Raw genomic sequence first — 27,448 nt, 5'->3', positions numbered from 1 at the left:
TCCTCAATTGATTTACTCATTTTTTCAATATAACCAGTCTCCCAACCACAGCAGCCACCTCTGTACTTGCTTCCCTGTCACTGGCATGCCAGTGGCTCCAGGACTAGAAGAAAAAGGGAAGGAAAAGTAAGGGAAGGCATGGGAAAGACAGAAAGAGAAAAAGAAGGAAAGAGGAGGAAGAGAGAAATGGAAGAAAGGAAAAGAAGGGATAAGAAGAGAAATGGAAAAAGAAAGAAAAGTAAAGCAGATACTTACTTTTAAAACACCTTCCACAGCCATTTTCCCTTCATGTCCTAGTAAGATAGTGTATGGATAAAGCCACTGGATTGCATGTTTGATTGACATCATAGGAAAGGAATCCTATTTAGGAGCAAAAATACACAGGCATGAAGAACATCCAAAATAATCACAAAAAATTTATCTGAAATGCATATTTGACATATATGACATATCCAAAATGTATATATGATTATAAAAAATAACCAAGAGGTTTCTCATATTTTCCACAAGTCCACAAAAAACATTCATTACTCCCTCTTCTTTTCCTGTTCCACACCCTTTCACTGGGTAAGCCTACCCACCCCCATCTTTCAGCTACCATCTATCTGTTAATGGCTCCCATGTCTCAGTATCTGGTCCTGAGCTATAGACTCGAATTCTCAATTGCCCAAATGTGACCCTTTAGATATCCCATTGACCTCCATTCAACATGCCTGAAACTACATGTCTGAACATGTTTCCCTACCCTATTCATCCCAAAGTACGCTCTTCACTTGTATTCCTTGTTTTTTAATGTTTATTTAGTTTTGAAAGAGACAGAGTGTATGGGTGGGGAGGGGAAGAGAGAAAGAGAGACAGAATCTGAAGCGGGCTCCAGGCTCTGAGCTGTCAGCACAGAGCCTGACACGGGGCTTGAACCCACAAGCAGTGAGATCATGACCTGAGCTGAAGTCGGATGCATAACCGACTGAGCCACCCAGGCGCCGCTATTCCTAATCTGAGTTAATCACATCCACATTTACTTAGTTTCATAGTTATAACTACAAAGTTAGAAAGTGTTTATTATTCTCAAAAGTTTTCTCCAAGTTAAACTGCTTTCCCAACAGGGACAATTAGAGAAATTTCAGCATAGGTTGTCCTGTAGATGATATTATAGCATTTCTGTCAACATACTGAAGGGTGTGATAATGGTTCTGGTTATGCAGAAGAAGGTCTTACGACTTTTTCCAAGTTGCATACTAAAGTATATAAAAATACTGATCACAATTTACTTTCAAATGGTTCGGAAAAGAGAGAGAGAGAGAGAGCAAACAAATGTGGCAATATGTTAAAAATTGGTGATTCTACTTGAAGGGGTTATAGATGTTCATTTTACTGTTTTTGAACTTTTATTTTTAGATTTGAGAACTATCAAAGTAAAATGTTCCAAGCAAAAACAAAAAGAACAAAAAGCAGATGTGATAAAAAGGAAGAGAAAAGCTGTTCTAAACACAGAGGACAGTGCGAACAATACCTGTGAAACCTAACTCACTGAGTCTCAGGAAACCTAAATGAATAGGAACAAAAGTTTAAAGATAAGTCTCTTGTCTCGGCAGTATCCGTACTACCTGGGATTACGCTCTCCTTAGCACAGTCTCTCACTGACTGTTACAACAGTTTCCTATTTGGTCCGTATGCAACCAGGCTCTCCCCGTCCCTCCTCCCTGCCCACAGAGGTATCTTCCTCCAACATAGAACTGATTGCTCCACGCTTCACCTACTTAGTAATATCTAACAGGCCACTTCCTCCACACCATGAAATCCAGACAACTTCACTCACCATGCAAAACACTTCACGATAAAGTTCTCACCTCTCTCTTCACCCTACACGCTTGCATTAACGATACAATTTATCATTCTTCAAACATACCAAGCCCGTTTGTGATTCAACACCTCTGTGCATGCTGTTCCCTCTGCCTGGAGGGCATTTCCACCAATCCTGACATGACCGTCACAACCTTTGTTAAACTGTAGTGGACAATGTTTACACTCTACCAAACACCTCGGATCTGTTTTTATCTTTTCTGAGCCTCCCACCTTTCCCTTTCAACAGCTAGCTGCTGCAGGGCTTTTAAAGAAGACTACTTTTGAACTCCCAAAGCCAGCTTTGCTCACAGCCAAGAAAGCAGCTAGTGCCTGGAAATTTGTGTCCCTTGTGATGACCCACTGACCAATGACTGCTGGTGCCTGAGTGCGAAAGCCCCAGCTCCCTGCCTCAGGCTGCAGGCCGCCTCTGCAGGCTCCTCAGGCCTCTCCAGGCTGAGTCATCCTTCTCTCTGTGGAGTTTTTACCTGAACTGCATGTCTACCTACCTCCCTCCTAGGCTATGAGCTCAGTAAGGGCTCACAACACATTGCTGGTCTCTGTACAGTATACTGCACAGCATGGGTCGGCGAATCTCAGGTCTTGTAATATTTTTAGAGGAATATGACAAGGCAAACTGAAATGATGAATCCCCAAGGATTAACTTTTAAGTTCTCTTTGCCACATTTGGGTATACAAGTCATTAATTTCTTTTATACATACCAGGATTTGAACTGCAGCTGGTAAACTATCTAAAGGAAAATCTGGAAGTCCGAGAGTAGAAGATTCTTGGGAACAGAGAGTGGTGGCAAAGGACAAGAGCTGAGAGATTCTAGGGGAAAAAATTAAGTAATGTTAAATGCTATTCTAATAGTTTTAATGCATAAAATGCATTCACTTGTTAAACATAAAATAGCTGAGGCATCTTAATTGATATAAAATGACATTTACTATTAAATTCTTTTTTAAAAAAAATTTTTAATGCTTACTTATTTTTGAAGGAGAGAGAGACAGAGCATGAGTGGGGGAAGAGCAGAGAGAGGGAGACACAAAATCCGAAGAAGGCTCCAGGCTCTGAGTTGTCGACACAGAGCCTAACATGAGGCTCGAACCCACAAACTGTGAGATCATGACCTGAGCCAGTCAGACGCTTAATTGACTGAGCCACCCAGGCACCCTGACGTTTACTATTAAATTCTTAAGAAACAACAGCTTCATATTATAATATTCTGTTTAAAACTCAGAGGCTGACTAGATACACAGACATATTTCTTAAATCTATCACAACATGTGAGGTTTTTCACAACCTGGCCCAAATTTATCCTGCCAGCCTCACCTCCCTCCCTTCTCAATCCAAACCTGAACCCCAGCCACCAGGAGTTTTTTATAGCCGCAAGAACAAGGCATACACTCTCATATCCCATGCTTTAAAAATAATTTCTTAGGATTCGTTAATTCCATTCTTTATATGGCAAAAGCCTACTCATTCTTTAGGATGCTTCTCAAATGCCAATGCCTTTTTGAAATTATGGCCCTTACTATATAATGCTAAACTAATGTATTCTCATATCTTTAAACTCTACTAGATCTTGAGTTTCTTGTCTCCAAAGATCATGTCTTATTAACTTTATCATCAGCACTTACCACAGTTACTAAAAAATTCTTCAAAGCATAGTTGTTGAATGGATGAATTAATCAATGTGCAAAACAAATAAACAAATTCAATGTTAAGTGTCCAGATATTTATATAAAAGTGTGTGCGTGTGTGTGTGTTGTGTGTGTATGTAGCAGAAATACTTACTTCTCAGCAGAAACATTGGCTCCAACTGAATATAACAGTTTAAGTTGGTCCTAAAATAACACAGAAACATACCAAATCAATAAGGAATGTAACAAATCAAAAGCAAATTTTATAGACACACTTCATACTTTTAATTAAGCAGACACTATGTAAGTAATAGCAAAAAAAAAACATTGTTTGATACGCATCATTTTCTAAAAATTAGCCTTTTTAAGCCCATCAGATAAGTAATGCCCCAATAATTTTTCTTCTGAATTTCCAGAGATTTTCTTTACCCCATATCCTTTTCTCTCCATTAACTACTGAGAGGGACATACAAACCTAGTAACATTTTTATAGTAACCAAATACAAATAGACAAACTGTTTAAAAAATAAATTATTCTTGTTTGTACTTACCTTAAAGGGTAGATAATAAATATCTCTGGCCTGAAATCGAGAACGGAGCGGGGGGTCTAAGGGATTCCCAGAGTACTTAGGCACTGGCAAACCCAAGGCAATGACTCGGAAGTTTTCACTAACTCGAACAAGCTTCCAAGCATCCAACTCTGTTTTGGTATGATCCTAAAAGAAAGAGATCAAAACTCACAGCACCAATGATGCAGATTACAACTGCAAGAGCTGCCCGGCTGCGGAATTTAGGCCCTGACTGCTGAGTAAAGTGTATCTGAGAACAACCTCAAGACCAAACCATCAAGGAAGGAAGCAAAGTCAAATCAGGAGAAGGGTGCCAGGGAAGGCTCATGACATGAAAACTGGTGTTGAACAGACAAGTAGCTAACACATCAAGGAACAAAGAAAAATGTGGGTCAGACCTTCAAGCTGTAGTCATTAACACAGAGAAACTGAGTGAGGAGAGTCAGAAAATATACTGGTTCAGACTAGAGAATGTAAAAAGGTAGTCCTAGACAGACTTACCGCTTACTGGCAGAGAAGAGACTGCCCCGTGGACCTCAAATAGACAACTACATGTATGGGTACATTTCTGCCAAGGCATATTAATAATAACAACCAACATGTGCTGAAAACTCACTACACGGTAAGTACTTTCAAAGAATTTTACTCATTTAACTTTTATCAGAATGCAAATAAACACTTAATTCCTTTTTATGGATGAGCAAACTGATGTTCAAAGGAATTCTATAACTCCCCATTGTCCAGCAACTAGCATATTTTGGAGTTGAGAATGGAAATAGCACAGGGTTTGGAGTGATAAATCCTGGCTCTAGCGCTCAGCATAAACTCTAGTGAAGTGACCAAGAGCATTTTATTATACCCTCTGACCCTCAGCTTTGTCATCCATAAAGTGGGAATAATATCACCAGCATTACTATGGCCATTATAAAAACTCAACTTGACAGTGTATGTGAAAGCAACTGGTCCACAGTAGGCACCGGTTAGATGTCATGCCTTCCCTCTCTGCCTGACCCTATCAATGGCTCTTCACTGTCCTCAGCTGTTGGAACTTATAAAGTTTATAAGAACGTGTACATGTTCATTCTGAGAGACAAGTCCTCAGTTTCCAGTATATCTTCGGGGGGTCGGGGGATGCAGCCCATATGACAGTGTAGAAACTCTTAATGGACACTCAAGGCCCTTCCTGGCTGGATTCATGTCCGAATCTCCTAGTCTCATCAACCACTGCATAGCCACCCCCTAGCCTGCCTTCCCCAACCCTGTGCTCCAGTTCATGTCACAATGGTGGCTCTCCAGACACACCATGCTACTTCACCAACACTGCCCCACTTGCTTGGAACGCCTTTCTACTTCGCACAGCAGAAATACAAGCGTCATTTAAAGCTCAGCACAAAGAACATCGTCACTAAAATGGGCCTCTTTCTAACCCCTCCCTCCATCAGAACCATTTTTGTACCCCTCCGCTCTATCCTATGCAAGCTTCTACCATTATGCATGTGTGCACTGACTTCTGTTCATTACCACCTCATGCTGGATCCAGGCTCATGAGAGGACTTATTACCTCTTAAACATAATAGGACAAATGTTTTTTGATTGCATGAAGTAATTTAAAAACATAACCAAACATATGACCCCACATTTAATTAACAGGACTAACAGTGATACTATGTCACATGTGCTAGAAAACAAGAGTCTGGATCTAGACCATCTGAAAAGCCAAGAGTGTAATCTTCAGAGAGCTAAATATTTTTATTTTCCACTTACCCAAAAATAATAATCTGGATATAAATGAAATTTATACAGACTGATTATATCCGTTTCCATAATAACAAAATTCTACTACAAACACCTCTATGAAACCATTAACATTTTGAGACATTCAAATTTAGTACATTGAATCTAGCTAGAAATAAGTGGGACTTAAATGGTGTTGAAATCCTTTTATCATAGAAATTGTCTTAAGGTGGTGATGTTCTGTGAAGGGATCTTGCCTATATTCTATGACATTCCTATGAGACAGATTCTATAAATATAGAAATGACAATTATGAATTAAAACTATGTATTTATACTGATATTTACATTGGGAAAAACAATGTAATACATCCTTCTCAATAATAACAAGCACTCCTTGTATACTAAAACCCTCTTGACCCCGTATCTCAAATTCTTACATAAAGTAAAATGTTCAATAACTCTGCAAAAATTCTCGCACAAAGAATATATCAAACTTTTATTGTGAAGTAACTTCTATACTTAAAAAAAATCCATTTCTGAATATGAAAGCATTTACTAAATTCTAAATCATTTACTAAAAATGACATGTGCACATAACGGGGCACATGTAAGTGTCTGACTCTTGATTTCGGCTCAGGTCATGATGTCATGGTTTGTGAACTTGAGCCCCCATCGGGCTCTGAACTCACAGTGCAGAGCCTGCTTGAGATTCTCTATCTCTCTGCCCCTCCCCTGCTTTCTCCTGTGCTCTCTCCCTCTCTCAAAAATAAATATTTTTTTAAAAATCTATTAAAAATGGGAAATAACTAAAAAAATGGCAAATAACTATACAGGGGCAAATAATAGTTCTTTTATAATTAGAAAGTATCTAAAGAGAAAATGTCTTGCATACACCAATATGTACCTACTCTAAAAGTAATAAATATAAATTAATATATTTATTTGAAGTCATTTTATTTGTAAAATATTAATTAAAATTTAAAATAAATTTAAATAAAGAATCATCTTTTAGTAAATTAACTACAGCAATATGAATGAATGAATAAATTTAACTTTTCTTACCAATTAAATCCTCAATTATCCCCTTCTAATTATATTAGCATGATGCCATCTTCAGATAGAGGTACAAAACAAAACAACTATACCGCACAATGAAAACAGCATCTAGAAACTCCCATAAACAGTAAAGAAACAGTGCTAAAAGGATAGCAAGACAGATTTCTGAGAAAACAGACTTGCACAGTGGAAATCAGAAAGAGATATTTCCGGTCCTGCCAGCCTTGGAGCAGCAGGTCAATCAGACCCTCTGGTGTCAACACATATCATTTAGTGCCTAGTGTGTCCTGGGCTTGTATTAGCTGTATCTACAAGAAACATAAGACACAGATTCTGCTCTTCAGCAATCTGTAGCCAACTTGGGGCAATAAAATTAGCATACATATGTATTTCACACATGACAGCACAGGTGTCAGAGAGACTCTAAGTCATGGAATACAGAGGCAGAGCTCTCGGTTAGAGCAAGGGCTCTATGAGCCCTTTTTTGTCCTTTTGTGACGTCACGTGAAGCCCTTCTCCAAAGCCTCTAAAGGGCCCCACACTCTCTTATTGTTGCCCTTTTTGTATCAACTGGCATCACAGCATTTAAAGTATTGCACTTATCCATCCATTCATTCAACAAATAGTTATTGAGCATCCACCAAGTGCCAGGCATTGTTCTAAGAGCTTGAAATAGCATCAGTGACAAAAAGCCCTGTCCTAGTGAAAGTTGCAATCTAGTGGAGGGAGGCAGTGAATGAACTAAAACATTGCAAGTCAGTAAATCATGTAGGATGTCAGAAGACTAAGGCAATGAATAGAGCAGGGTCAGGGAGCATGGGGGCAGAGAGGACAATGCAATGTCAAATAGGAGGTGAGAGCAGACTTCATTAATAACGTAACATTTGAGCAAAGGCTTGAAGGAGTATAGAAGTGAGCCAGGCAGATATCTGGAGAAAAACCATTCTGGAAGAGCAAAGTGACTGGCAAAGCACTAGGAGAATGCCTACCCAGCAGGTTTAAGTTTTAGTAAAGAGAATACTATCAGCTGGAGTGGAATAAAAAAGGATAGCAGGTGATAAGCCCAAAGAGGCAGTAAGAGCCCAGATCAGACAAGACCCTATTCTCCATTGTAAAACTTTTTTCATAGCGAGGAGAGGGTTTAGAACAGAGAGGTCTGACCTAATCCGTCCCATGTTTTAAAGTGATCACTGACTGCTGTGGGGCAGCCAGAATGAAATTGGGGCTTTTTAAGAGGCTCTTACAATTATCCAGGCATCAGATATGGATAGCTTGGATCATCTAGGTATCTTTTAAATATCATATTCAATTCTGGCAATATCTCCTGGAGTTTGAGCTTCTGGAGGGCAAGAACTACACTTTATTCAGCTCTGTCTTCCCAGCACTGTCTAGAAGCCATTAGACTTTCAGTACATAGTTGTTGAAGGACAGAAAAGGAAGATAGGAAAGGAGGGAAAAAGAGAAGACAGAATTTAAAGGAGAGGGAGAAAAGAAAAAATAGTTATTACATGGGCAAAAAAAAAAAAAAAAAAAAAAAAACAACTAAAAATCTGAGAGGTCGTCTAATATGATCTGCAAACCGAAGAACCTTGTGAAACTGCAAACTCATGACCGTTAACTGCAGCAATTCACCACAGACATGAGCCACCTGAACACTGTCCTCACTCTGATACAATCATGTCTTTCGCAACAAACAGCACCATCCATAGCTCAATAGCCAAGATAAGGGAGCCAGAGTTTTCTTTTCTTACTTGGAGAAGTTTGTCGTAACGCTCTGCAGACATTAGGAAGCGTCCATCTTCAAGCTGCATCTCCCTATTTTCCAGCAAGTTGTTCAAAACAGGCAGAACATTCCTCTCCGCCTTTTCCAAGCCTTCCAAAACGAGAGTTCTGCCTTCTGTGGCTGCACGAACCGCACACTATTTCCAAGAAACAAAAGCAACATGAGCATATTGAAGATTCCAGAGCATGGCCTAATTTTACTTGTAATGCAAATTACACTTGTGGTCGTTGTTATAGGGACCAGGAAATCAGGAAAGCTGGGTTCCAGACCTTGATTTTGCTTTATCTGCCCATGTGATCTTAGGCAAGTGATTCTCTAGTTTCACTAGTTATAAAATGGAGAGATGAGAAGAAATGATCTCTGAGGTTTCTTTCAGCTGCAACACTTTAGACATATGCCTGGTGAAATAGACAACTAGGAGCTGTCTTTGAATCAGTCACATAATTAAACAAGAAAATGAATTCCTTAACTAGAACAAAGAAATGAAGATTACAATCTGGGGTATCTATCCCATAAGCTTCTGGTGAGGATCAAATCAGGTAGGTGAGCACTCGCAGGGATTGTGAGCTTTTAAACCAACAAAATGAATTCAGCTTTAGTGTAATGTTCAATGCTGACAACATTACAAACTTACCAAACCAGAAAGAGTCAGGTTTTACGTCAGACTGGTTATAACCATAGTCCTGTAAGTCTTCCATGTAAAGTTAAAAAAATTAGTAATAGAGAAAAATAGGAAATAAAGTGGGTCCCAAATGGTAAGAGACAGGAAAACTATAATACAAAAACGTACTAAAGATGTGAAAAAAGTATCTTTCTTTAATTGATAAATGCTGAACAAAAAAGAAAAAAACTACTTTTGGGTCAAAACCCTTGAAAATCTGATTTAAGAAAAAGAGGAAGAAAACCTCAATGACATTTCTCCTGCTCATTCAACAACAGGCAGAGGATTAATGTGCTAAATGTATGTTCTCACTCTCTCCTTCAAAGTCTCCTTCCTCGGCATCCATGCCACACTGCATTCTCTTACAAAACTGTTTCTCTTTTTCTGCCTGTCCATTGCATATAGGTAATCCAAGAATCACAGCTTTAACCCACAACTCTTCTTACTCTATGAGGTCTGGCCTGAGTAATCTCACTCAGTAACAAAGTTCCAATCACCTTTATGCAGATGATTCTTTAATCTTGAGCTCCTCCAAGCTCGACCACAGTCCCCCCATCACATGGATGTCCCCAACCACAAGCTCACCTCAGCCTCCCCTGTGCAACACTGAGCACATCATCTTTTCCCCCAAATCTGCTCTTCCTCTCATACTTTCTATTTAAGGTGGGAAGACCATTCACCCATGCCAGGATCTTTGATTTCTATCTTACCTCCTGTATTCAATTTATCACCATGTCCTTGATGATTTATCTTCTTTAATATTTCTTGAACTCATCCCTTCTACCACCTCTCTACTTCAGGCCCCCCCTTACCTCTCAGATCTCCTCCCTACTAAGTCCAAGCTCCCCAAGAAATTTCCTAAGAAATTTCTCAAACAGCAAAGCATTGACTTTCCAAGTGTGGAAAAGAAAACAGACATTGTTTAATCAAGCATTGTTGCAACAAAATGTTGAATTTTACACTGTATTGTAGAATTTAGTTTATGTAAGATATTTATGTATTATTTAAAAATATAAACTTTTAGGGGCACCTGGCTGGCTCCGTCGGTTAAGCACCGACTTCAGCTCAGGTCATGATCTCACGGTTTGTGAGTTCAAGCCCTGCATTGGGCCCTGTGCTGACAGCTTGGAGCCTGGAGCCTGCTTCGGATTCTGTGTCTCCCTCTCTCTCTGCCTCTCCCCTGCTTTTGCTCTGTCTCTCTCTGTCTCTCAAAAATAAATAAACATTAAAAAAATTTTTTTTAAATATAAACTTTTATGAAAACTACATTAGACTAAACATGATAATCCCATTAAATAACATAAATTCATGCATAATCCTTCAGAATTATAATTATCACATATATTTTAATTCTTTTCTACCAAACTAGCCATCTTGTGGTAATACCTTTATTAAAAAAAAAATGCATGCATATAAGTGATATAGTATTTCCTAAAAAACAAAAATATAAGAATCTCATTTTTGCCAGCTGCATAAAAGACAAAACCATAGAAATGTTTTTGGAATTAAAAATAAAAACATAAACTACTTCTTATAAAAATTCATGTTTCAGCTAAGGTCTCAATTAAGCTTTCTTTCATGAGAATCTATTTACTCCAAGAAAGCATAACTTGTAATAAAAGAGAAACAATTACAATTAAGCTATCACAACCTGTGGCAATATTCTTTTAAAAAGTTTTATCAACCTTTGTTACAAGACAGGCTAAATTCTGTATCTGACTTTTAAAAACTTCATAAAGATGAAAATACATGTTCTCTGACATAAAACTAGAAATACAGATATCAAAATTTAATGGTTTCCCAATTGTGGGCCAGGGAAGACAAAGTCTAGACAACATAAGACAACAACAAATACTGCTTTTATTCACCTCAGGTATATTTTGGTTTCTCATGTACAGAATCTTTTCAGAGAGATGTGGAATAAGCTACAGTGAAAGACCAGAAACAGAAGCCAAATACATAAGGAATTCCTTTCATCTGCTCTCATGGATATAGGTGCTGTGACCATAAAGTTGAGAAAGTAGTGATAGATGAAAAAAGAAAATACTATCTAAAGACCTCTTGGAAACCTGACAAATGCTGTACCTCTTCTCCGAGTAAAATGCATGAACGAAATATATATGTATATGAATACAAAATATGTATACCACGGAAACCGCAAGTTAAGAACCTCTACTATTAAAAACTGATAGAAAATCCCCATAACAGTAACTACTGGAAACAAGAATCATCAATGGATGGTAAAATTAGTGGGTAAAAGTATGACAAGAAATGGAATATTTGTAGAGACTCAAAGAGACAAAGGGAAAAATAATGCAACAGTGGAGGAAGCTGGTAGTTACCACCTTAACCAAGTGATCAAAATTAACATTACCACTAAAGAGATGTATCAATTTCATGTACTAAAGTTTTAATATAATGCCCTGAGAGGGATACAACATCACTTCTACAGTATCCTTACTAAAAATGCATGATCTCAATCAACTCATGAGGAAACATAAGACAAGCCCAAGTTGAGCAACATTCTACAAAATGACTGGCCATGAAAAGAAGGGAGAGGATGGCTGCTGCCAGCTGGGGACAGTGTGGATGATGGTAGCCTTTTTTTTTTTTTTTTTTTTTTTTTATGAAGCAAGAAATTGAACACGTTCAAATGGTGATGAGGAAGAGCTGGTAGAGAAAGACAGAAAAGAGAGTGCATAATTACTGAAATAAAATTGAAGAAGTTGGTACTTGATGTTGGAGATAGTTTGATCCAACTACTGAAAGGGAAAGTGGTAGGGTCTCTACAGAGTAGTAACTGGCATGTATGTATCAAGTTCTTCCATTTATGTTATTTAATTTAATCTTCATGACAGTCCTCTTAAGTACACAATATCAGGGTGCCTGGGTGGCTCAGTCGGATAAGCGTTGGACTTCAGCTCAGGTCAAGATCTGAGGGTTTGTGAGTTTGAGCCCCCCACTGGATTCTGTGTTGACAGTTCAGAGGCTGGACCCCGCCTCTGATTCTGCGTTTGGGTTCTGTGCCTCCCTCTCTGTCTGCCCCTCCCCTGCTCACGCTCTGTCTCTCTCTCTCTCAAAAATAAACATTAAAAAAAATTAAAGTACACAATATCTTACCCAGTTGTTCAAGTGAAGACAGGTTATACAGCTTGAAAATGGTAATGTTAAAATTTTAACCTATCCTTAAGTGATGGAGAAATGGAGTCGATGAAGAAGAGGTCAATGAATAATGCAAACGCAGATGATTATAACTTCGGAGTTTAGTTTTACTAGGCCTTGGAATTTGTTGTGTGCCTATTTAGAAAAACAAAATCTGCACAATACATTTATACACACACAAGCGATTCCATTCAACTCAAAGTTTATGTGACTCTGCAGCGTGCCCTAAAGACTTCTAGAGGTAACTACAATCACATTTCCCCAAATTCATATTATTTTTCAAATCAATTGTGATATTGTGATATAATAAGAAATATATATTTGGTCTTCATCCCCAGTTCCTGCTGCAGGCTCCTAAAACCCTTGGAATTTACTGAGTGATAGGGGTGAGAGGAGTCTTTTTTACTCAAAATAAACCTCTTTCAAACACACCTGAGTTTATGCAAATAAGACATATCCTGAATGGCCCCTAAATAGCTTTAGGGTTGGGGCTGGTTGCCCGAAAAACCTACCATATAGTTTGAGCTGGAACTTTAGGCCCCAGCCCCAGAGAGGCAAGATTTAATTAACCACTAATGGCCACTGATTTATTTAATGACTCATGTCTATGTATTGGAACCCTCTTAAAAGCACTACACAGTAAGATTTGGAGAGCTTCCAGGTTGGTGAACACATCCACATGTCAGGGGGTGGCACACTGCAAATGCCACAGGGACAGAAGCTCTTACGCTTAGGACCCTTCCTGTCTTCACCTAATGCTCTTCTTCATCTGGCTATTCATTTCTATCCTTCACTATGTCATTTATAACAAACCAGTAAATAGAAGTGTTTCCCTCAGTCCTATGAGCCATTCTAGCAAATTATTAAACTGGAGGAGGGGGTTGTGAGAATCACATACAGCCCGACAGTCAGAAGTATGGATGACTCAAACTTGTGACAGGCATCTTGAAATGGGGCCAGTCTTGGACTGACCCTTAACTTGTGGGGTCTGTGTTAACTCCAGGTAATTAGTGTCCGAATGGAATTAAATTATGGGATACCCAGCTGGTGTCTTCAGGGAATTGGAGAACTGCTTGGTGCAGAAAACCCATGACTACTACTACAAATCCTAGTGGCAGTACGTTGTCAAATCAAAGAAATCTCTGGAACCGAGTAGCAGTGAACTAGTCTTTTGCCTAAATTTACCTAGAGAAAGAGGTGGTTCAACATAACCCATTATTGTACTATGATCCCTATGTGATGCAATCAGTAACTGACACTTCTTGATAAATTGTTTTGAAAATACAACAAACTCTAGTTTAAGCTTCTTTTTTTTTTGTTTGTTTCACTAACAAAATTGTTTTTTATTTTACTTACAAAAAATTACCTAAGTTCTTTCTTTCCCCAACTAAATATTAATGTAAGAAAAACGAATCAGGCAAGGATCCAGTTTCTGACAGTGCCTTCTAAATGTCTCTAACTTCCCCTTAATAATTCATTAGAAACACTGCCAGGAAGGTCTGTAAAAGAATACAGGGGAGACTTTAAAAAATAAATGAAAAAAATGAATACATAGGCAAATGAACAGAATAGAATAAAATGGTATGATGTAGTATATGTAGAAATTTAATGTGTGAACAAGAAACACTGGGAAAGGAGAATAAGGGGTGAGAGATTCTTTCATGTGAATCCTGTGTACCACGTGCATTTTTTTTTTTTGCCCTGATCACATGGACTACCTTTTCCATATTTAAAACCTAGTTAATGAAAATTCTTAAAGATTTTAATATATGAGAAAAATGGCATTTCAAAATAGTGGAAATTAGGAATTTGGAAAAGGAATCCAAATGAATTAAAAAATTTAATGGTAAATGTAAAACCACATAATTACTACATGAAAACATGTGACTTTTTAAACATAATTACTACATGAAAACATGCCAATAAGGAAAAGACAAAATTATTACATTAAAATTTTTACATATAGTAAACAAAAAAATTAAAACACAGACTGAAAACTTAGAAGAAATGTTTGCAATATATATAACAAAGGCCAAATAAATGTTTAATATAAAAAGATTTTTTCAGATTAAGAAATGAATAGTACCACTATAAAATACCAATGAATACCATAATAAAATATTTTCAATTTCATTGGCTAACAAGGAGCTACAGGGTAAAACAAGATGTTTTTAGAACTTCAACCTGGCAAAGATTTAAGAATGATAATACCCAGTGTTGGTAAGGTTAGGAGGAAACTGGCATTCTCATTTGTGGTTGGTCTATGTACAAAATGACAACCTTATAGAGAATAATTTGGCACAATATTTTAAAAAATGTAAATGGCTATGTTCATTAATCCAACAATTCTATTTCAAGGACTTTACCTTAAGAGAATAGTCAGGAAAATATACAGTGATACATAAAAACAATTTTATAATTGCAAAAAATCCCCAAATGCCACTCTAGAGGATTGGCAAAATATACCTTAATAAATCAATAGGATGGACTACTACACAGCTATCAAAAATAATGAGTTAGCCCTATCTTTACTAACCTACAGAAAGGTCCACAATGTGTCATATACTGAAAAGGCTATAATCCCCTGTCTAGGACTAAGGAATAAAAGAAAGAGAATAAGAGAACTATGCAATTTCTTACCTAATTACTAAACCCCAAGTAAATATGCTTCTTCTTTTAAGAACCTTATTTTAAAAGTCCTTAATTCATAAGTCCATGGGATGATTTGGGGAAGACAATCACAATGTTCTAGAGATGGAACATTTGTTCCTTCCATTAGCTCTATTACAAATCTCTGATAAAACGTGAGGAGAGGCCACTACAAATTCTCATTGCTCAACTTCAGCTAAATCCTCACTACTATTTAGAAAGAATTTCCTTCACATCCTATAAAAGTTATTGCCAAGCCAAGCTGCCAGTCTTTTTCAACTCTTTCACATGATTTTGTCCAGTACTTTCCCATGATGATTAAAGTCATCTGAATTGAGATTCCATGACTTTTCTTCCCTCCATCACACAGCCCCTCTGTGTCCTCATCTTTCTACTCTACTCTGATTTCTGTTCTTGACAATCACTCCTCCCCCCCACCCCCTACCCTGGCTCTAAGACTACCTCTACCTACCTTGAGCTTAGTGGCAGCCCCTCCCACCTCCTCCAAAATCTTCCACCAACTATATGACCTCTTAATTGCATTTTCAAATTCTTTCTCTTCTACAAACATGTCTGTACTTGAATAAAACCTACAGTCTCCTGATACCTCCTAAGATCCTCTCTTCACATTCAAGCCCCTTGAAAAATAGTCCACATACACACTGCCTCTAATAAGCCTCCATTACCCTTATTTTACTCAAACTGTTCACTTGCAAGCATTGAAAATCAAACAGCCAAAAATCAGGTATTTTCTTGATCTTCATGTTCTTTTTCCAACCCTCTTCCCTTGATCTTATCTTATGCTTCATCTTCTGCCTTAAACATTTATTAAGTAGGTTTTCCCCTCTGCCTTTCCCCAGCCCTTCCTCTGACTCCTGCTGTCTTAAAAAAAAAAAAAAGAAGAAAGAAAGAAAGAAAGAAAGAAAGAAAGAAAGAAAGAAAAAGAAAAGGAAAGAAAAGAAAAGAAAAAAAGCAAGCATTTCCCAAGGCTCTACCCTTAACCTTTTCCCCTCCTCTTTTCTCATTTGTTACTTCATTGGCAAAGACCTAGCCTACTCCCACAAATCCTCATTCACTCATCTAGTACCCATTATATGGCAGGTGCTATGTTATGTGCTACATCAACTAAACAGCAACAACAACAGGTAACAGTTGTTTCATTTTCTTTATTTCCTTATTCTTGAGAAATATACTGTGAGATCCTAACCTTCCTCCTGAGCTCTACACTCCCATTTCCAAATATTGTTTTTAACATCTCCATAAGGTGTTCAACTCAACATGCTGAATCAAATCATGACTTCTTTCCTAAATCAGGCCTTTTTCCTGATGTCTTTTTCAATTAAAATTTCATTGATTCTTCTGCCATACAGAATTCATTACTTCTCATGTCTCAAACAATGTAAGTATAACCTCCAAATATCTCATGCATCCATCACCCTTCCCATCCACAATCCACCATCCCAACAGGAGCCTTCATTCACTTCCTGTTCGCTTTACTAAAAGAGTCAATTGGAACAGGCACCATATCTCAATATCTCTAATTCTCAGTTGTCCTAAAGATGATGGTATTTTACCTGCTGGAAGTGAGAAACTGAATCATGCAATCTGTAAATTCTATTTCAACACTAAGAACTATGATTGCACAACTTACCTCAACATTATTAAGAATATTATTTTTAAAAATCCTCCTAAGCTTTTTTCTTATTAACTCAACGTTAAATTATTAATTATTTTACACACAATTTAAGTGGCAATGAGAATGGCTACTATAGGACTATAGGAGATAGGACTATAAGAAGAGGAATATAAATGTGTAAGAGTGGTATTTTAAAAAAAAAAAAAAAAAAAAGAAAAAACTTATCATGCAAAGGATCACCCAAGATTTTTAACTTTCTTCTCAACTTGCCCTGTATTTACGTGGTTATAGACCCAGTATATATATGCAAATTAAAATTTTTTAATGTAGGCAAGAACACTGGCTAAAAGGAGAAAACCTTATGAAGATGCTTTTTAGTAACAAAATCTGAATCACTGAATTTATAGAAATTATGCTAGTTATTAATTCAGTATCATCTTGCTTCCTGTAGCCTTCCTTAAAATAGTCTATAGAATGATGAAAATACTTTAATAAGTACTGTCAAACTTTATTAATACAATCTCATCACATCGGTGAAGAATGTTAAAAACAGCTACATAGGAAATCCATTAAGTAATAGTACATATTGTACCCTGCTGTCAGTCTCAAACTTAATTGGAGATGCATGAGAAAAAAAAAGATTTTACAAATTTTGTGCCCAAGAAAGATCCAAACATCTTACCCTCCTTACACTGGTGCCCTCTTTGCCCTCTGTTTGCTCAGCACATATGTGAGGAACCACAATGCTGAAGTTTTCCTAGTTCTCCCATATGCCTGTTTCATCTCCCTAGCAAGATTCTCAGGTCCTCAGGGGGTGAGAACCCTGCCTTTTATGTCAGGCTGGAGCAAAAGTGGCTCACAGAGGGCTTTTAGTGTTTATGGAATAAAAATGTAATGGCTCAGTTAAAAGATGCTGTTATGTAAGTTTAGGAAGAATTTTTATATGAAGGATAATAGTTATCCGTGCCCACACTTGTTACAAGAAGAGAACAGAACAAGTTTAACTATCAGCAGGAGAGATTTAGGCTACATATTTCAAAATTTTTCTATACAGATTTTTAAATAAAATAATTGTGGTATACTTTTTCTCTTGAAATCTAAAAAAAAAAAAGGGAGCAATGCATACATATTTTATGTAGAGTGAATACTTGTGATAGTTACTCAAAGTAGAAAATACATCAACCATAGAATCCTTTCCTGCCCTTCCAGCTACAGAACCTCCAGAGACCTAATTTCCTCAAAGAGAAACCAGAAAAATGCAGCAAGAATCCTTCTGGACAAACCATCTTATATCACAGCTTTAAACAACCCAACACATAGGCATGAAGGGTTTCAAGATAAAAGATGCTGTATGACCTAAAAATCAAAAACTGTCTAAGCCCCTGTTCTAGATTTGCTTCTGATTTGATACAAGACCTCAGGCAAACAATTAGTCTGGAGGTCTGTGTCCTCATTTACTAAATGAGAATATCCTCAAGGGGTACGGCACAATGTCACTATTTATGAAAGAAAGCAGTACTGGAAAAAGAAATTTAAAGCGATCGAATCTATAAATAGAAATTATTATTAATATAGACATAATTCAATGAAAATAGACTCCAAAGGGTTCCAAATGACTCAGAATGGCTACAGTGTAACAGCACTGATGAAGCCAAAGAAAAACGAAAACACTTACATTTTAGGTTCTTTATTTTAAAGTATCAGAATAGGATCAAATTGGTTTTTCACTGCTCTACCACTTACAGGCTGTGGGTAATTTAGGTTAGTCCCTTACCTCTCTGAGCCTCCACTTCTTTCTAAAGTTACACTATTTGTGGTGCTTATTTCACAGATTATGGGGAAGACTGACCATAACCTCTGGCTCACAGTAAAGCTTTACAAAATGATTAGCTGTTATTACTAGCAATACTATAATCCTTGTAGTCATTGTGGCCATTAGCAGTATCATCATCATTGTTCTTTCAGGGAAACAGTATATGGTACAAAAGAACCTAAACTTTGGAATTGGACAGATCCTGGTTCAAATCCCATCTCTGCTATTTATCAGTTGTGTGACCATGGCCCTCCAAGACTCGGTTGCTTTACTTAGAAACGGGGAAGTCACCTCCCTCCTAAGGATGTTTTGAGGATTAGATGCAGCCACATGAAGCACAGAGGTCTCAGTAAAAGTTGTTTTTATGCCTTGATTTTTATATTTTATTTTAAATTCCATTATAGTTAACCTACAGCGTTATATTATGTGCCTTGATCTTTTTAATGACTTACACAAATCTGCCAAGCAGTTAACATCGTATAAGTACATAAAAATTGGCCTGAGCAAGATGGCAACAGGGTAAGAAGCAGAGGCCTGAGTTCTAACACAGAGGCCAGAACATAGGGAAACCTTTTCCAACAATCCAAGTGACAATGAGAACATATTATAACCATATGGTTACAAAGGGCCTAGGGCAAGTAACAGAGTTCGGCCACTCTCAATAGCCTTGTTTCTGTAGGTGATGCCTTCCAAATTCCAGATAGCTTATTTGAAATAAATATTTATTTGGAATACTAAATACATATTTTATTCGGAATACTTCATTTATCAATGAACTTCTGAAATACAACTTTGTAATTTTAACAGTGATTACGTGGGGAAAGTGGCTTCAGCATCCACAAATAGGATTAAGTTGACAAGTAAATGTTTTTCCCCATTTGCTAACATAAGTAAAATGCATTTTCACAAAATAGAAATCTTATTTTCTGATCAATAGCACTGTTACTCAATTTATTAGGAATTGCTTTCAATGACCTACAATGTTTAGGCAGTGCGTTATAAAAAGGTTAACGCTAATTTTTTCTATTAAATAAGGGAGACTCTAGAATAAGCCAAAACAGAAGAGACTACATTAAAATATTATATGATTGTTGGGGCGTCTGGGTGGCTCAATCAGTTAAACATCCGACTTCAGCTCAGGTCATGATCTTGTGGTTCCGTGAATTTGAGCCCCACATCAGGCTCTCTGCTGTCAGCATGGAGCCTGATCCAGATCCTCTGTCTCCCTCTCTCGGCCCCTCCCTTGCTCACGTGAGCACGCACTCCTTGCCCTCTCTCTCTCAAAAAAAAAAAAAAAAAAAAATTAAAAAAAAATTTTTAATATTATATGATTATTTAAAATGCATTCTTATGCTTAACGTTAAACACATATATCACACATTATGGAACTGCAGTTTCGTGTCAAACAAATTAACAAAATTCTAATGTGAAAAGGGTTCCTGGCTTAGAAAAAGCTACAGAAAATCATTTGAACTTCCCATCCTGCCTTTCTACTCCCCAGATTATCTTGAGTGTCTCCTCCCAGCCAGACATTAAAGTTTAAATGTAATTTATTTGTAGCTTAATTTGTATTGGCTCACACTTCGGTAATGCAAGCAATTTTCTATTGACTTAAAGTCTTCCACTCCAGCTCTTTGGAGTCACATGGCAATACACAGAATTAACAAAGAGAATGTCAACAACTAAGGTAAGAAAAAAAATACGGTAATCGAATTTTAAAGAGTTAGAATATCAATGATTTAGGGGTTTGTTTCAGGCTATTTCATCTTCTGAGGCAAAGGAAAGTTAATATGGTAACAAAATATTTTTTAGTCTCCTTATTTCTGCATGGGTGTCAAAATACCAGTCATATAAATTTTGTTATTTGTTCTCTAACCAATTCTTTTTAAGAAGCTTAATCTATAATCTGCTTAGCAAGGCAACTATATAAAAAATATTTAAATTACCTTTACATCAACAAGTGGATACGTTTTGGCAAATATCTACATAGACAAGCATAGTGTAAATTTCAACATTTTCTCGACAAAGTGTAAGTTATTTCATCAGTCCCTTTCTCCTTTCCCAAATCCACTCAATTCACTGATGTTTTACAGAAGCAATAGCCAAAAAACATATAAAAGGTTCAGCCTACTTAGTAATTTTTAATGCAAATTAAAACCTATCAATTTGGCAAAGTACATATAAAGAAAGACCCAACACTGACAAGAAACCATGAACATACTTCCTGGAAAGCAACTGGGCAATATATATTATTCTTGAATTATTCTTGAAAATGTCCAGACCTTTTGAGTAGTAATTACACTTCTAGCATTCAAGCCTAAAAAATAATCAGTGATTACAAGATATAAGTACAATGATATTTACCAAAGTGTTATTTAGAAGAGTGAAAACGTAGAAAGAACCTAAATTACCAACAATGGGAATGTGGATAAAATGAGAATGTTCAATAAATAATAGCACACCTATTTGATGAAATACTGTATGGACACCAAAATTATACTTTTGAGGAATATCTAATGTCATAAGAAGATGCTCCTTATAAAATATCAGGTTTTTTAAAAAGCAGACTATAAAATTTTATATACATGGTATACATTTTTTGTAAAAATTATTGTACTTGATAAATAGATATGCATATAGGCATTACAGAAAATAATATAGAAAATATTTACACTGGGGCCCCTGGGTGTCTCAGTTGGTTAAGCAGCTGACTCCGGCTCAGGTCATGATCTTGCGGTTCATGAGTTCAAGCCCTGCTTAGGGCTCTGTGCTGACAGCTCAGAGCCTGGAACCTTCTTCAGATTCTGTGTCGCCCTCTCTCTCTGCCCCTCCTTCTCTCACTGTTCTCTCTCAAAAATTGAATAAACGTTAAAAAAATTTAAAAAAAGAAAAAATGTTTACACTGTCAGTCTTGAAGGGGAAGATAAAAAATAATTTTATTTTTTATTATTACTATTTTATTTTAGAGAGAGAGCACGCAAGCTGCGGAGAGGGGGAAGAGAGAGGGAAAAGGGGAGAGAGAGAGGGAAAAGAGAGAGGGAAAGAGAGGGGGACAGGGGAAGAGAGGGAAAGAGGAGGAGAGGGGGAGGGGGAGAGGGGGAAAGAGGAGGAGAGGGGGAGGGGGAGGGAGAGGGGGAGGGAGAGGGGGAGGGGGAGAAAGAGAGAGAGAGAGAGAGAGAGAGAGAGAGACAGAATTTTAAGCAGGCTCCACACTCAGCACAGAGCCCGACAGGAGGCTCGATCCTATGACCCTAGGATCATGACCTGAGCCCAAATCAAGTCAGACACTCAACTGACTGAGCCACCCAGGCACCCCTAAAAAGTAATTTTTATATTCCTCCTAATGCCCTTAGCATTTACCTTATCACACCATCCTTCTTTACTATGTTTTTGTTTCCCCCACTGAATCATAAGCTCCATGATGACAGGAATTTGTTTCTTTTGCTCACTGTCCCTAGATAGTGCCTGACACATAGGAGTCATTTTGATAAATATTTATTAATACTATACATATATATAAACACACACATATAGCTACAAAAAGCATTTTTAATATTTATTTAATATTTATTTATTTATTTTGAGAAAGAGAGAGAGCAGGGGAGGAGCAGAAAGAAAGAAGAAGGAAGAGAATTCCAAGCAGGCTCCATACTGTCAGAGCAGAGTCCCACGTGGGGCTCGAAGACACAAACCGTGAGATCACGACCTGAGCTGAAATCAACAGTTGGAGGCTTAACCGACTGAGATGCCCACGTGCCCCACATTTTTTATATCATCGGAAAAAAATAATACAAATTCCCTACTATAGAATTATTAACCTAATTCCAACCTTCAAGAGTAGCAGTTCAGTTTAACCTCTTACTTTATCATCGATCATCTTTAATCCTGCAGGAAAATAAGTGATTAGGTTGATAGTCATGACCCTCAATTGGAATCGGAGGTTTTGGCAAGGTTTCTGGCTGAAATGTCAATTAGTAATCACTTGAACATCAGTCATATGTGCATACATCGACCACAACTGAAAAATCCAAACCTCTCCCAGCACCCACCTGATGGCCACAGGTATTTTTCCCAACTATGTTGGCCCACCTAAGTTGGAGCCATCACCTACTGATGAATGAAGATACAGCCTTTCCCTTGATCCCAGACATCAATTTAAGAATATTTATTATTCTTAATGTTCTATGACTATGGTTAACAATATTAAATAAATAAAAGAAATTTCTAAATAAAGACCTTTCAGTCTAACAAATATATGACTAGCTGGTAATCAATTGGCAACTTCATCTAGAATTCAGATGGGAATTATTCATTCTGAGGACTCCAAACAGACGTCAAAAAGACAAATATTTTTCCACTGGTGAGCATCCTGGTCTTATCCAGAACCTATTTACTTAAAAAAAAATTTACTTAAAAATTTAATTTTTAACTTACTTGAAAATTTAACAACATTGATTATTCAAAGGAGAAATCTGTCATTAAATATAAGTGTCAATTATATTCCAGACAGTTTTTAGATGTCAGAGTTAAGCATGAAAGTTACATTCTAGTGGGGAATATGACAATGAACATGGAAACAAAGAAATAATTAGGTAAATTCAAATAGTGATGGATACTCAGAAGATCACATTGTGAAATATGATAGGGCTATATATATGGCAGGGGGGTGGGCATCATCAGTGATTAGTTAAATGTTCTGAGAATTTATAATCTGAATGATGAGGAAGCAGGAATATACAAATCTGGGAGATCATACTAGGCGGAGGGAACATTAAGTACAAAGGTTCTGAAGCTGGAAAGCATTCAATCTATTTTTAAGAGAACAAGACCATGTAAGTAGGAGCCTAGAAAGCAAGGGAAAGAGGGAAAGGAGCTGAGGTAGACAAGATTAAGTCCTGTAGAATACTGTAGGCATATTAAAGGGATTGGATTTTATTCTGGGTGTGATGAGACTGCACAAGTGTAAGCAAGGAACTGTTAAGATCTGATTATGAACAAAGAATAAAGATTATTAAGAGACAAAAGAAAAAATATGAAAACCAGATACAGTCTCAAGTCTGAAGTAACAGGAAAAGGACCGATGTTCCTATACCATGATCACAGGCTCTGAAGGTGTCAATGCATTACATCTTGAACAACTGATTTTCGTCATAACAAGAAGGATTTGCCAAGAAAACAAAGAAAAAATACTACCATACATTTATAATAGCACTTTAAATATTTTATAAACTGTAAAATAGATGTCACCTAAAAATATGCTTTTTAGAACAGCAGGGAGAGTATATTACACAGTGTTACCTAAATAATTTACTTTATGCCTCAAGAAATACAAAGTCTTAAAGGGCCTTTAAAATAATAAGCATATAAAAGTCCACTTTCTCTTCCTCACTATTTGCATTGCAATAATCAATCCAGAAATAAAATTCATTCAAAAAGTATGTTTTAAAATCTATACCAAACAAAGCCAATTCTTTCGGTGTCATTAAATCTATCCCAATCTCCTCTGCACTATTTAGGCTGTAGTCTTGTTTTCTAAGCTCTCTCCCCAGTTCCTTACTCTCGGCCTCACGGGTTCAGAAAAGAAGCAGGCATTGTAAAGGTACATCTCTTCCCAGGAGTAATTAGAAACTATGTATAAAGTGAACCTTGGCATTATGTGAACAAAACAGAGTTCTTTAAAATGTACTTGTGTGTTTCATCTACAAAAGATTACTTTTTAATTGGAAACATGAACTTCTCAGATTTTCTCACTACAGGATGCTAAATGTGATCACCATCATTTCATGTGGTGACGGCCAAATGTCTCCATTTTAAGCACATTTTTTCTTTTCTAATTAATATGTAATCTATGAGACAATATGAATATTCTGGTGTCCAAAAATTCTTTCACTCTGTGTTTTGTTTTGTTTTATAGTTACACGTGGTCCTTGAATAACGCGTCTGAACCGGATGGATTTATTTATATGCAGATTTTTGTCAACATAGTAGAGTACTATAAATGTGTTTTCTTTATGATGTTCTTAATAACATTTATTTTTTCTTACATTATTGTAATAATACAGTATATAATACTTATAATATACAAAATACATTAATTGACTTAGTTATTGGTAAGTCTTCTGGTCAACAATAAGTTATCAGTAAATAGTTAAGTTTGGGGAGCTAAAAGTTATATGCAGATTTTTGACTATGCAGAGGTCATCACCCCTAACTGCTTCATTGCTCAAAGGTCAAACGTATACTCTTGTAATTATAAAGTAATAGTGTGCTCATGAGGAAGCTTCAAATTTAAAGAACTACGAAAATTCCTTCCTCCCCCCACCCGAGATGCTGTCACATTTCCACAGAAGTCAGCTCTTTTAATTGATTCTTGTGCATCCTTCGGGAAATTTCCAACACATACACATTTATATATTTCTTTTTCTTTTTACCATAAATACAATCATATTATCTATGTTGTCTTGCAACTTTATTTTTTATGCTTTATCCTGGACTTCTTTCCTATTACTACATATAGTAATCTATATAGATTCACATAGATTCATCTCATTCTTTTTAATGGCTATAAAGAATTCTACTTGCCATTATTTATTTAACTTAGTTTAACTAGTTTCCTAAATATACATTATTACAGTTTTCACTTACAGTTTTATGATACCGAGCAATGCTATCATAAATACCATTGCATATAACTTTGTATACTTTATGTGCATAACATTTGGAAGAAGATAAAATTGCCAGAAACGTAACTTCTGGGTCCAGATATATTTAATTTCTTTTCTTTTAATAGGTATTACCAAATTTTCTTTCAAAATTGCATCAACAGCAATGCTGTTCCTCCTTCCTTCTTCCTCATCAATAATGGACATTAGCAAATTCTTTAATCTTTGCCAATATGAGAATTGAAAGAAAAAAAGCAGCTCATTAATATTTCAATTTTTATTTTTGTAAACAAGAAGCATCTTGTCATGAATACATTGGACATTTGAAATCTTTCCTCTATGAGTTGCTTATATAAGGTCTCTGTCCTTTTTTCTATTAGGTATTCCTAATGGATAACAATATTTAATATTTTAAGCTATGTGTTTGAAGAAATGTATAATAAACTTCATTATAATATTCATAAAATATTATTATAGTTGGTAATCTGTACCTAAGAAACCCTCCCTCAAGCAAAGCTATAGTTCCTGAAAGCATATAGTTTCATTATGTTTAGTATACCTTTAACTCCTTGACTTTTAAAATGAGAATACTGTTATAAATGTGCTAGAGAATTTCCTATATTAAAATCTCAATTCTTTCTTAAAAATTCAAATTTCTATGTGCAAGTAGTAGGAAACAATTAAAAATTAAGAAATCAGCATCTTGTTCTTTAGGTAACATCTTAGAACCACTACTTTCATCTGCAGTTTTTTATTTAGTGCTAAACCCAGAAGGCATTTCTAAGAACAAGGAAACGAAAAATCTAAATTAAATCTGCCTAGAGAAAGCACTGTACATCTTTCTTTCACTATTATGTGAGCTAATCTCTTTCTACTTTAAAAATCAATTTTGCCTAGCCCTGGAGTAAACACTCATGTGCTGGAGTGTGATAAGAACTTGCCTGATCAATGTAAAAAGCCGTGCCTGCGCGGATCTCTCGTCGCTGTTTGAGATCAGTTTCAGTGGTGTCCCTTGATAGGGCAATGTATTCAACTTCCCGTTTGGTCAGCTCCTGTAGAGCAGAGAGTGAAATTGTTCCAGAATTAAAACAAATTCTCAACATATTCTTGGGAGCCAGTTATCTGACAATGCCACTGCCCTAGAGATGAGCATTTTAAGTGAAATCATGAGTCTTAGCTTTGAGAAAAATGCAAAACATTGAGCATTAATCAAAACATGCATGTACCTCTCCTCAGAGCTCTACTGCACCAATAGTTGACTACTTGATAATTATGTACTTCCTTAGCAATTATTATTATAATCAGATATTATAAATCTTAATGTCTTCTATAGAATTCTTTTCAAATATCACGAGTAATAACTTGCCAACTTGGTGTTTTTTTGTTTTTTTTTTTTTTTTTACAAATGATAGCCATTTTAGTAAGTAATGTTCACCTTCTTTTTAAAGGGTGATCTACATTAATTAAGTCCATTAACCAATGTTTACCAACTGTCTGTGATACATTAGATCACACTTTACCAAGTGTGAAAATAAGGTAAATACCAGTAGTCAGGTCAACAGAAGAGAGAAGGAAGACATACATAGATAGCTATGCAGGGGGAGAAAGATGAAGAAGGATGAAAGCAGGAGGAGAGGGAAAAAAAGAATTCTTTCATAGAAAACAAACATTTTTGATTTGAAGGAGAAATCACCCAGAATCCATTTCTTTTAGAATAATTTATCCATCCCTAACGTCATTTTTCCCTGCATGTGACAACCATGTACAAACAGGTTTTAACATTAGCCTTGGTTTTATAACATTGAATTAAAAACAATGATGTTCTCCAGTTGAGTAAGGCATACAATATGTTCTTATTAAACAGGGAGAACAAATTAATTTACTGAAGTATAAGGGAAAAAACTGAATGAGCACGCCATTAACGGTAAAAGAGGGTATTTCACACAACAGAATTTTTTTTCTCTGCCATATAATGTTGATAAAAATATATCATAGTTGTCATTTTGGTTTTATAAAATATGCCTGTTCCCATGTGCTATAAATTTAAGTATGTATGGAAAGTAGAAAACATTTTAAATAGAGAAAACACATGCCATAGTGGTAAAGATGTGTTGATACCAAACAATATTTTTCTAAATAAGAATGAATTGCCTCTGAAAGCACAATTTTGGACTAAAGACACAATTTCTCTTTTTAGCAGATGCCTCCTTCTTGTTTCTTAACATATCATTG

General features: G+C 36.4%; 1 protein-coding gene across 2 annotated transcripts in view; it reads right to left on the bottom strand.

Annotated features, from left to right (window-relative positions):
* VWA8 (von Willebrand factor A domain containing 8) overlaps positions 1 to 27,448 on the bottom strand; it is a 358,377-nt gene that overhangs the window by 282,324 nt on the left and 48,605 nt on the right. For both annotated transcript variants that reach the window (XM_049647001.1, XM_049647002.1), the window contains exons 4-9: positions 26,158 to 26,268; positions 8,602 to 8,769; positions 4,041 to 4,205; positions 3,644 to 3,693; positions 2,566 to 2,674; positions 256 to 360 (exon numbers count right to left, since the gene is read on the bottom strand). In XM_049647001.1, coding sequence (XP_049502958.1) covers positions 256 to 360; positions 2,566 to 2,674; positions 3,644 to 3,693; positions 4,041 to 4,205; positions 8,602 to 8,769; positions 26,158 to 26,268 — 708 coding nt within the window. The remainder of the gene's footprint in view (positions 1 to 255; positions 361 to 2,565; positions 2,675 to 3,643; positions 3,694 to 4,040; positions 4,206 to 8,601; positions 8,770 to 26,157; positions 26,269 to 27,448) is intronic.

Source organism: Panthera uncia (genome assembly GCF_023721935.1).
Source record: "Panthera uncia isolate 11264 chromosome A1 unlocalized genomic scaffold, Puncia_PCG_1.0 HiC_scaffold_16, whole genome shotgun sequence".
Lineage (NCBI taxonomy): Eukaryota > Metazoa > Chordata > Mammalia > Carnivora > Felidae > Panthera > Panthera uncia.
This window is presented reverse-complemented; position numbering and strand designations above follow the sequence as displayed.